Source organism: Strongylocentrotus purpuratus, unplaced genomic scaffold, assembly GCF_000002235.5.
Source record: "Strongylocentrotus purpuratus isolate Spur 01 unplaced genomic scaffold, Spur_5.0 spur5_scaffold_20, whole genome shotgun sequence".
Classification (NCBI taxonomy): Eukaryota; Metazoa; Echinodermata; class Echinoidea; order Camarodonta; family Strongylocentrotidae; genus Strongylocentrotus; species Strongylocentrotus purpuratus.
The window spans coordinates 52,274,788-52,287,038 of record NW_022145606.1 but is presented as its reverse complement, the minus strand read 5'-3'; the positions used below and the strand labels follow the sequence as shown (position 1 = coordinate 52,287,038).

General features: G+C 39.0%; 2 protein-coding genes across 6 annotated transcripts in view; one reads left to right on the top strand and one right to left on the bottom strand.

Moving 5' to 3' along the window:
- The window catches only part of LOC579319 (UDP-N-acetylhexosamine pyrophosphorylase), a 31,031-nt gene that overhangs the window by 9,200 nt on the left and 9,580 nt on the right, over nt 1-12,251 (bottom strand). For 3 of the 5 annotated variants that reach the window (XM_030993592.1, XM_030993595.1, XM_030993593.1), the window contains exons 2-9: nt 11,002-11,295; nt 10,292-10,496; nt 9,644-9,819; nt 9,207-9,379; nt 8,395-8,588; nt 7,041-7,181; nt 6,137-6,322; nt 3,592-3,627 (exon numbers count right to left, since the gene is read on the bottom strand). In XM_030993592.1, coding sequence (XP_030849452.1) covers nt 3,592-3,627; nt 6,137-6,322; nt 7,041-7,181; nt 8,395-8,588; nt 9,207-9,379; nt 9,644-9,819; nt 10,292-10,496; nt 11,002-11,278 — 1,388 coding nt within the window. In that variant the 5' untranslated portion in view covers nt 11,279-11,295. The remainder of the gene's footprint in view (nt 1-3,591; nt 3,628-6,136; nt 6,323-7,040; nt 7,182-8,394; nt 8,589-9,206; nt 9,380-9,643; nt 9,820-10,291; nt 10,497-11,001; nt 11,296-12,251) is intronic. The other 2 variants (XM_030993594.1, XM_030993596.1) reach the window with 1 other exon arrangement.
- Nucleotides 11,433-12,245, top strand: LOC115927784 (high mobility group nucleosome-binding domain-containing protein 5-like). Its single transcript, XM_030994065.1, has one exon. It carries the CDS (start codon nt 11,433-11,435, stop codon nt 12,243-12,245), a length of 813 nt encoding a protein of 270 aa, XP_030849925.1.

The window sequence follows — 12,251 nt, the reverse complement described above, 5'->3', positions numbered from 1 at the left end:
GAAGTTGCATTATTTTTATGATATTTAAAAATGCAAATGCTAATTTGCATAAATTATGAATACGCAAATTTCATTATTTTTATTTTCTTATGTATTTTATTATCTGTAATTTCTTATTGGGCCTAAAAAAAAAGGATGTCGTATTGCCCTTTAGGTGCCAAAACATGGGTCGGTTGGTCGAAAATCTTTTCTTTTTTTTTACTCCCTCTTTGGGCTGATAGTACTCAGTTTTAAATGCTTTAATACATTTTTTTTTTTAAGCTGACCGTAGATTTCAAGATTTTGGGGTCGGTCGCAAAGGGCAATACAACATCTTTTTATTTAGGCCTTATATCTATCGTTTCATTTCTAATGCATTCTTTTGTTTTGAAATACATCAAGTTACTTTGAGAAACATATCAAAGCAATTTGATATCATTCTTATAAGACAGGTTCTAGAATCTAGGCAATCCGATTGGTCAATTGACATCATGTGGGCGTGCATTAGATTTTTGATAACGCATGCATGATTTAGCCAAATTTAATTTGTGCATAACTTTCAATATCTAGATCTAGTTAGATCTATCTATATATACTCTAGATTTAGACTATATTGTAAGAATGTATTGCCAATCCGTCTTAGAAAAACAAATAATGCCCTGTTGCGAGTGTGTAAGCACAGGGTTAACGATATCGCACTGACTAAATTGAGTGCACTGGAACTGCCCTAACACGTGAGCGAATAATATCTCCCACTTATGAAAAAATACATCTAAACTCGTATTCACATTTCTTCTTGTACATGAACATATGCAATTATAAAACTTTTTGAGGACATGCGCATACTAATTGTGAAGTAACACCTTAGTACAAAATGGTACCAAAATGTGCTTAAGACTTGAGGGGAAAAAGTAATGAATCAATTTAAAATTTCAAGCGGCTACAACGCAATCTCCAAAAATGTGGAGTCACTCCTACCACCCATCCTCTCCTACCAGTGCTATTAATAGTTCTCTTTAGAACTATAAGCTCAAGAACGATTACCAACAGTTCTTCTCAGGACTATACACACTCAAGAAAGAAAGATTTTGGACAGTCCTTTTCAGGACCCCCCAATCCCCCCCCCTTCTCACATGGTGCAACCGTAAGCATACTGTGTAATTCTCATTAGTAATCGTCATTTGGTCACCAATCTACAAACCTAATGAAAATATACAGGCTAAACACAGCAGGCAAACCGCTTATTAATTACATTTGATCCCGCATTACCCAGCTACTTGATTTTAAAGCATTTAGCTTGCAAGGATAGTCTGAAAACCTTCACCCATGAAGAACGAAAGAAAGGTATGAAAGGATGGAGACTCTAAATCAGGCCTTCTCAACTGGCGGCGCGCGCGCCACTTGTGGCGCTTGTAGTCAGTGGGAGTGGCGCGCGACTGTTGCAACAACAGAACAAAAAAACATAAAGAAAGAAAGAAAATGTTAGAATTAAATACTCGGCTAAATCAAGAAGTTGCAGTCGAATTTGAGCCCGAAATGCCTGCTTAACAAACATACAGAAAGGGGAATTTGTTGTTTTTACCATTTTATACAAATCTAAACCTAAGGTCTGAACAACAAGTAGTTTACGATGGGCTACCAATATTAACATTGCCAATTTCTGGAAACATCTTGTTTTTGTTTGTTTGATTTTCACTTTATTTTGACATTTCCCGTGTTTATTGCACACAAAAAACTACATATAAATATACCTCCAGTGTAATTGTACCCAGGAAATGTACTAAGTTTTTCACATCAATATGAAATTATGATTGATTATATTGTGGAATGAAATGGTGTTAAAAAAGGCCCATTTGGGCCTTAAGAAAGCCCTAAATCCACCAGCTGCAGCAGGGGGCTCTGCCCCCCGCTACCCCCATTAGGGCTTCGCCCCTGGACCCCACCCATTTTTGGCTCGGTCGCTACGCTCCCTCGCAGCACAGTCAACCATACAGGGTGGAACTTTAACTACAAATTGTTTTCGTTTTGGCACTTTTAATAAACTAGTTGAGAAGGCCTGCTCTAAATGATGATTCCTGCTTGTAAGAAGCTTGCCCAGGCTAATTAGGATAGAGACTCTAAATGATGATCCCTGCTCGTAAGAAGCTTGCCCAGGCTAATTAGGATAGAGACTCTAAATGATGATCCCTGCTTGTAAGAAGCTTGCCCAGGCTAATTAGGATAGAGACTCTAAATGATGATCCCTGCTTGTAAGAAGCTTGCCCAGGCTAATTAGGATAGAGACTCTAAATGATGATCCCTGCTTGTAAGAAGCTTGCCCAGGCTAATTAGGATAGAGATTCTAAATGATGATCCCTGCTTGTAAGAAGCTTGCCCAGGCTAATCAGGATAGAGACTCTAAATGATGATCCCTGCTTGTAAGAAGCTTGCCCAGGCTAATTAGGATAGAGACTCTAAATGATGATCCCTGCTTGTAAGAAGCTTGCCCAGGCTAATTAGGATAGAGACTCTAAATGATGATCCCTGCTTGTAAGAAGCTTGCCCAGGCTAATTAGGATAGAGACTCTAAATGATGATCCCTGCTTGTAAGAAGCTTGCCCAGGCTAATTAGGATAGAGACTCTAAATGATGAACCCTGCTTGTAAGAAGCTTGCCCAGGCTAATTAGGATAGAGACTCTAAATGATGAACCCTGCTCGTAAGAAGCTTGCCCAGGCTAATTAGGATAGAGACTCTAAATGATGATTCCTGCTTGTAAGAAGCTTGCCCAGGCTAATTAGGATAGAGACTCTAAATGATGAACCCTGCTCGTAAGAAGCTTGCCCAGGCTAATTAGGATAGAGACTCTAAATGATGATTCCTGCTTGTAAGAAGCTTGCCCAGGCTAATTAGGATAGAGACTCTAAATGATGAACCCTGCTTGTAAGAAGCTTGCCCAGGCTAATTAGGATAGAGACTCTAAATGATGAACCCTGCTTGTAAGAAGCTTGCCCAGGCTAATTAGGATAGAGACTCTAAATGATGAACCCTGCTTGTAAGAAGCTTGCCCAGGCTAAAGGTATGAAAGGATAGAGACCAAGACTTTAGAGACTCTAAATGATGATCCCTGCTCGTAAGAAGCTTGCCCAGGCTATTTCAGAAGAGGAGACTACTGAAGAACTCTCGAGTCATAAAGCAAGACAAATTGTTATGATTAATCCATGGTATTTTCAATGACATACCTTTCACTCTAGCCAAACAGATCACCCTTCTTCCTTTCTTTTTTCTTTCTTTTCTTTTTTTTCCTTCTGATCTTCTGGCTAATACAGTCAAACCTTTATATAGCCACCACCCAAGGGAAACACAAAAAGTGGTCTTTGGAGACAGGTGGTCTTTGTAAACAAGTACCTTTACTACATGTTTCAATTAGAAACCATTTTCAAGGGTAAGAACAAATTTGATCTTTGGAGACAGGTGGTCACTAAAGCAGGGTTTGACTGTACTAACATTTCGTACTGAAGATGATTTGTTAAATCATAACAATTTGTCTACCAATACACTCATCTAGCAATAGATATATATATATATATATATATGATGATATGGAAAGCCATGTTGAAGGATTAGAACATACTTAGCATTCAGTTGATCTTCAATAACACGGGAGGACCTGTTTACATACAGCCATTGGACAGAAACCAATGAACAAGTCAAAAATATTGTCTATTAGTCAGACTATTAATATACAACAACCCAATATCAGAGTACCTACAGCTGCCAAATCACTAAACCCCACATAAAAAACTATGCACAAAAACACATTCAAAATAATATACTGCACTGATAAGGGTACGTATTAGAAAGGGTTGTCCCAGAGTGCAACTGCCCTGTAAAGATGGTCGCACCTTAGCTTCCCATGATGCATTTGGATTCTAATAAGCTTTGACAAAGATCATGGGTATCCGGATAATCCTTTTCACATTCTACTCTAAACTTCTGTTTTCTGTTCAGAAGGCTGATCAGGTGTTGTCTTATACAGGCATTTGATTGCGTAATGACTACCAGGAGCTCTAGCCGTACTGATGTGGATTACAAGGAACGCAAAAGGGAACATTGATCTTTCCTGGAATTTTGGTAATAAAAACATTGCTATAGCATCTCACATCACTTCTATCTACCTTCATATCTACCAACATTTCCTTTTCTTTCTTGTCATCTCTTTATTTTTCAAGGGGGGCGGGGCGGGGGTAGTTACTGGTATGGTGATGGTGATGAAATCTTGTCTTGTAAAGAGCATACCTGTCTCCCATTGGACTTAGGTTTTGATTTTAATTTGATTCATCAAAAGATGAATATTCATGACAATTGATTTACGTCAACATGTATATGTAACATGATAGAAAGATTAAAACTTACTTTTCCAGTGATTATTACATTAGACTTGAAAATCCATTCTGAAGGCCAGTATTGTACATGGAAATATTTAAAATCCTCCTCCATTGAAAAACATCATATTCTCATAGAAGGGCACAGTATGCATGGATGCATGTATTAATGCTTAGGTGAGGGGGCAGGAAAGGAGCCCAGGGAGGCATTTCACAAAGATCCTAAGTTGACCTTATCTCTAGGTTGGACTTAACAGTTATTGAAATCCGTTAACATCCTTGAAAATATTGAGTAAAAGTTATTTTAAAAGGCATAAAATGTTGATTCAAATCATTCATATTTGCTATTATCATTGGAGATTTCATGTTCTTGATGTGGAATTTATGAAAAGTCTAAAATATTTGAATTTTTTCTTATGAATATATTTCAAAATAAGGCTACAAATGGCTCTCCATAATATTTAGGTCTAACTTTGATATAAGAACTAAGGATCTTTGTGAAACACCCCCCCCCCCCATATTATTTACATGCACATGGGAAAGTAATAATTCAAAGAGTATGTGAGTATATGTATCCTTCATAGCTGTGTTCATAAAAGACAAAAATGAAACATGGTTCACTTTAGTTCAAGTTTTTTTAAAGCAGCATGAAAAAAAAGCATCAATACGGATGACATAAGCGTTTTTCTATAGCAACCCTTTCACCACCTGGCAGGCACAAATACAAACTCACTTATTTGCCAAAGCATTATCAATTTCAAGCATTGAACTGCTTTATTTATCTAGATATTTGTCCTCCTATTTGTCTGCATGTTATGTCAATACATAAGTCCCCTACTTCTACCATCCCTGGGCGTGTTTCACAAAGATCCTAAGTCAAACTTAACTCTAAGTTGGACTTAAAAATTTGGAGAGCCATTTGTAGCCTTAAAATAAAATATATTCAAAAGCGAAAAATCAAGTATGTTAGACTTTTTATACATTCCACAGCAAGAACGTGAAATCTCCTTGATAATAGAAAATATGAATGATTTGAATCAACATTTTATGCCTTTAAAAATAACTTTTACAAAATATTTTCATAGATGCTAATGGCTTTCCATAATTGTTAAGTTCAACTTAGGATCTTTGTGAAACACCCCCCTGAACCTCAATCATCTCAACATTGGTAATATCTTCTACTTGATGGAGACAGACATGGAAGCCACTTACTTGCCCAAAATACTTCTTTAGCTTTGTCCAGTCATTACTCATAGCAGTATATAGTATATTATGGCACATTCATCAACTACTTGATCATGTTCCTTTGGTGAAGAAATAATCTATTTCCTTCATTCTTTTCTAATTTCCACAGGATGAGGAAATTGACTAATTCCACCCAGTCTGCAGGAATTAAAAAATTATTATTGAAATTAAACTTTTGTCATGAATGTGAGAAGATATACAGCTCCACCTTTGAGAGTCCATGCTTCTTAAAACCAATGCACCTGCACCAGATCTAGTTTAGCAATGTACCTGGGTATAGCTGGTATAGACGTACCGTCTGTATCAAGGAAGTTACCGCCGGCGTTTAAGACCCATCTAGCAATGTTTGAATGATATAGTTACCTGGGTATAGCTGGTATTGATGTACCGTCTGAATCAATGAAGTTACCACCTGCGTTTAAGACCCGTCTAGCAATGTTTGAATGATATAGTTACCTGGGTATAGCTGGTATTTATGTACCGTCTGAATCAATGAAGTTACCACCTGCGTTTAAGACCCATCCTACAATGTTTGAATGATATAGTTACCTGGGTATAGCTGGTATAGATGTACCGTCTGAATCAATGAAGTTACCGCCGGCGTTTAAGACCCATCTATGATGTAATGACATGAGTGCATGCTTTGCTGTGGTAGGGTTGTCCTTCTCTGATTTCGTGCTGTTCTTGAGTGGTGAGAACTCATCTTCCCGGAGCACCTCAAACACCGCAAAGTTACTGGAAAAAAGAAAACAGCAAACAGGAAAGTGAAAGTGCTGCAATCATAATCATAAACCTTTAGGTCAATCAGGAACCCCATGACTTTTCCAAGCCGATCGCCTGTCTGATTATCAAGATATTAATGATTGGAAATCGTAACCCAATTTGTGTTTTCCTAACGGTTTTCATAACACTACAGTCTATTGAGGAAAACGAGTATTGTAAAACCGGTCACTCAAAGATATTTACTTTTTTGAGGCACTTCTTGATTATTTTGAAGCACAATTTTTTTAGGGCTTCAATATTAAACCATTTCACAGACACTGATAACACATAGGGCAGTGCTCACATTGAATTTGGTTTAACGAAGCCTTTTAAGTTATTCTCTTCTCTTCATTACAAGCAACAACAATCTGATTCATAACATGTTAGCACCTTGGCAGTGTGAATTAAGTAATAAACAAAGGATTTGTTGTCCATTATCTCACACAATGAGTTCAATATCTTCTCTCTTTGATAAATTATTTACCACACAGGTAATATCTGTAATATTAACGGTTGCTGATGTTTTTTTTCTTAATTTTTTCAATTTTATTTTTATTGTTGTTGTTGTTGCCTGGTTCTTTAGTTCATGTGATTGGGTTCAACACACTTTTAACCCCCAGTTGACCTCTGAAAACAATGGTCCAAATGCTTCTTGTAAGTAATGAGTTCATAAAAACAAATGAAATATTACTTTGAAAACCTGAAGACATCAAAGACAAACTTCTCCATCTTTATGCCATTAGGTTTCTCTGGTAGGATGCGTTTGCCCTCCCCGTCAATAAATGGAATCTTCTTCTGAGCTACATGATGCTGCAATCTGGATTCATTTTCACTGAAACAGAAGAGAAGAAACAAATGTGTGTGAACTCATCCAATTAGTATTAACCCTTATTCAAATACTCAAGTGATATATTTATTCAAACCATGAAGCTACAAAAAGTTTCACTCTGCACTGTTTTTATGGTTGTTAAATGAGAGTGGAAACCACTGCACAGCAAGATCCCCTAAATATATACAGTAAAACCTGTTTTAGTGACCACCTGTCTACAAAGACCACATTTTATGTTTCCCTTGAAAAAAAATTCTCATTGAAACATGTACTAAAGGAACCTATACATAAAGACCACCTGCCTATAAAGAGCACTTTCATGTGTCCCTTTGGTGGTCTTTATAGACAGGTCTCACTTTATATGTATCTTCTAACAATAACAAACATAAGTCTCAGACCTTAAATTTCAATATTTTTAGGGCAAGGCCACTTTTCTGTAGGGCACATTCCTATATTACAGCACAAATAGGAAGAATTGGAAAGGGCACACAAAATCTCCAAGGCCAATGAGAGGGGCATTGAGGCCAATCAAAGGGGCATCCACGGCCATGGCCTTGCAGTCATAGTAGCATCCAGGGCTGGCAACTGAATTATGTGGATTAGCAAGGGAAGCGAATACATGACAAATTGAAAAAGAGAAAGAAGAGAATTTCAACCATTTATTCTATCAAAGTTGCAAAAGTTTGTTATCTGAGTACACTTAAAAAACACTTCTAAGTCAAACCATCCTGCAATGTTTCAATGTAAATCCCATCCTTCTTGACCTTGATCTTTCTTATCCATACAGGTGCAGCATTGATAGACCTTGGGGGGTGTTTCACAAAGACTAAGATCAACTTAAGCTGGACGTGAACTATGGCAGGCCATTCATGCCACTGGTTGCTCTCACCATTGATCTGTCTCTCAAGGGACGTCACAAATCTACACAATTTACATTTTTGATAATTTATTGTTGAAAAAAAAAGTTACATACATTGTAAACTAGAGTTTATGTCCCTTGAGAGACCAATGCCAGGAATGGTGAGAGCAACTAGAGGCATGAATGGCCTGCCATAGTTCACTTGAGTTGATCTTAGTCTTTGTGAAACACCCCCTAGATAGTTAATGACATGAGAGTGGTCTACAAACTTACTTGACCACAGACTTGAGTTGATCTTAGTCTTTGTGAAACACCCCCCTAGATAGCTAATGACATGAGAGTGGTCTACAAACTTACTTCACAACTGACTTGAGGAATTCCGTTGTGAAGAAATGATTACAGATGTTGCCAGCACTGAACGTGAGTCTACCATCCTCACTCCTCTTCTCAGCCGTTGGGAGGGTGATCTCACTGTACTCTACCACCTGATAGTGACCATCTACTCTGCATACAACCCCCACTGGCTCCGTAGGGTACGCCTTCTCTACAACCTGAACAAATACACACACAGAAACACACTATTATAAACATATTGCTGAGAGTTACATCATTCTCCACAACATAGCAAATACATTAGTAATGTATTATAAATATATTGCTGAGATATTGCTGAAGGTTATGAGAGTGATGAGTGGATACAACAAAATCACTTTATTCAGTATTAAACTCCAGACCTGATTACAGATGGAAAAACATATAGAAGAAGGAGAAGAAGAAGAAGGAGAAGGAGAAGAAGAAGAAGGAGAAGGAGAAGAAGGAGAAGGAGAAGAAGAAGGAGAAGAAGAAGAAGGAGAAGAAGAAGAAGAAGAAGACGAAGGAGAAGAAGAAGAAGGAGAAGGAGAAAAAACAACAAAGAAGTGGAAGAAGAAGAAGAAGAAGAAGAAGAAGGAGAATAAGAAAAAGAAGAAGAAGGAGAAGGAGAAGAAGAAGAAGGAGAAGGAGAAGGAGAAGGAGAAGAAGAAGTAAAGGGAGAAGAAGAACTTTACTTTACATAGGTTAGCCTCTTCAGTAATAATACTATTCTCCATGAGGGCCCTGCAATCATATAGTATCGCCATGGTAACAACTTGAGGTTCCTCACTTTAACTATGGTAAGTTCCTGTACTAACCTTAGCTCCGCAGTTTGCCCCTTTATCAATGCAGAATCCGATGAATGTAGGATCAGCCATCTTGACAAGGATGTTATCTACACAGTAGACATGAACATACTGGACTCCTCGTCTCTCCATATCAGCTAAGATCTTACAGTTCCCTAAGGCCCGGTAGAGACCTCCATTACCATCTAATCAGAGAGAATCAGAGAATAAGCTTATTTATATATTTATAAAGTGTTGAAATATTTTAATGATTTGATTGGATAACCCAAATATGAAAAGTAAAGTCTCGGAGGCCCCCCCCCCCCTATGATCTCGGCCACTCATTGTGGTGTACTTTTATTGTATTCAATCAAGACCATGAAGAAAAAACAGCTTTGCTGATCATGCTTATCCTGCTTATCCTAAAAAAAGATATTCAGATAAAAAAAAATAAAAAATGAAAGACTTACCTGGTGCTCTTGAGATCTTATTCTTCTGATCCAGGATGATCTTTCCCTCAAAGGACACACATGGAAGCATGTCCTGCTCAAAGAGTACTAGATCTTCTTCACCAATACCAAAATAATCATGTTGCTTGAAGAACTCTCTAGTAGGTTCCTTGGTGTGCTCACTGGTCATCATATACCTGCAAGATAATAAGGGGTGGTATTCTGATAGCACGTACTAAGTTAAGCTTCAGAGTATATTGTCCAATCACCAAACATCCCACCCCCTTATCCCAAAGCTATGAGAAGACCATAGAGTACTGAAGTGTGACGTCATATTACCCTCATTGTCAAGGTTGCTGGTTCCAAACAATGGCGTTGTGATCACACCAGCGCAAGATCTTGTCAGAATTTTTGTTTGAGGATTGTTCAATAGTAGATGCATGTAATTAATTAAGCTTGTAATACGATGTAAAGCGCATAGAGACATACCTTGTATAATGCGCTATAGAAATAAAATTTATTATTTATTATTTATTTGCCCTGCTCCAACACATTGCTCGAATGATGTGGTGGTGAACCTCATGCGTATGCTCTGTTGTTTGGAACCAGTAACCGAGACGACGAGCGAATATGACGTCACACTTGGGTACTCTATGAGTGTTATCATACCATGGTATAACACCTTTCTCTCCTGTCAGCTCTAGGGCTAGCTCCTGTGCTTTTAGGATCCGTTCTGCTTGTAGCTGATAGAGAGTCTTCTCTGAAGGCAGACCTACGTTGTACATCCCTTTAGGATACTTGACCCCTAGACGCGTACCTTGACCTCCGGCCAATAGAAGTACACCAACCTTTCCCTGGGAGATCTGTTTTAAACCTTGGAGAAAGAGGGAGGAAAAAGAATTATTTTATTGTAGACCTTGGGTGCGTTCAATCAACACTTTTTCACCCTAGAATCACAGTTTTCAAAGAAGCTTAGTTTAAAACATAATCGCATTAAAGCGATTTTTTTGTCGGTCATAAAAATAAACGTGTTTAAAACACAAACATGAAACGCTAAAACAGATGCGTTTTGGGTTGCTTAAAGTCGCTTGAACGAATGGAGATCTCAATCATGATTCTTTGACATCATTATTGTGGCCTGCTGCAGGTTTGACCGACAGTCGACCGTAAACACAGACAAAAAGCATGCAGCGAAGTTGACCTATACTTCCTGGGTCAAACTGCACAGTGTGATGAGCAGTGGCTTGGCTTAAAATGAGCGAGAATCAGTGTTGATGAAAAATTGGCCCAAACATTGTGGAGTGTATGTGCAGCGCTTTGTAACTGCAAGGAAAAGGCGCTATATCAAATATCTTTTGGATTGGATTGAATTAGCTTACCATCTTTGTACCATCGATCTAAGTTCTTTCCGGACCTTGTAACAGAGCCAAAGAGTTCTGATGGGATTGGTTCCATACGCTCATCCACCTTCTCTGTGTTATTCAGGTTAGAAGAAGACGTCTCAAAGAACTTCAGAACCTCTTCTATGTTAGTGCTTGTGATGTCATCGTAAAGAGACCTTCGGAGGTCATCTGTAAGCTCAGGGTCGTCCCAGAATTCTAGAAGATGTTCTTGACCAAGCTGAGAGAGTTTGTTACGTAGAGTGGTTATATCCATGATTAGATTGTTTGTATCTGTAAAGAGAATGAATAAAACAGATTAGAATAGAATTGTACATCCATGAGTCAATTGCTTGTTTTTTTAATAATCAGTCAACTGTGAAACAGATTAGTTTCATCTCTTCCTTCTCTCCTTCAGGAGGCAGCACACAATGAGGCCTGTTCAACATAGAGTGCACTGCAGGCAGAGCATCAGAAGGAGAGCATCAGAAGGAGAGCATCAGAAGGAGAGCATCAGAAGCAGAGCATCAGAAGGAGAGCATCAGAAGGAGAGCACCAGAAGGAGAGCATCGGAAGGAGAGCATCAGAAGGAGAGCATCAGAAGCAGAGCATCAGAAGCAGAGCATCAGAAGGAGAGCATCAGGAGAGCATCAGAAGGAGAGCATCAGAAGGAGAGCATCAGAAGGAGAGCATCAGAAGGAGAGCACCAGAAGGAGAGCATCAGAAGGAGAGCACCAGAAGGAGAACACCAGAAGGAGAGCATCAGAAGGAGAGCATCGGAAGGAGAGCATCAGAAGGAGAGCATCAGAAGCAGAGCATCAGAAGGAGAGCATCAGAAGGAGAGCATCAGAAGGAGAGCACCAGAAGGAGAGCATCAGAAGGAGAGCATCAGAAGGAGAGCATCGGAAGGAGAGCATCAGAAGGAGAGCATCAGAAGCAGAGCATCAGAAGCAGAGCATCAGAAGCAGAGCATCAGAAGGAGAGCATCAGAAGGAGAGCATCAGAAGGAGAGCACCAGAAGGAGAGCATCAGAAGGAGAGCATCAGGAGAGCATCAGAAGGAGAGCATCAGAAGGAGAGCATCAGAAGGAGAGCATCAGAAGGAGTGCATCAGAAGGAGAGCATCAGAAGGAGAGCATCAGAAGGAGAGCATCAGAAGGAGAGCATCAGAAGGAGAGCACTGGACGGAGAGCACTGGACGGAGGGCTCTGCACAGATAGCACTGCACACAGAGCAGCTGATTAAACATAC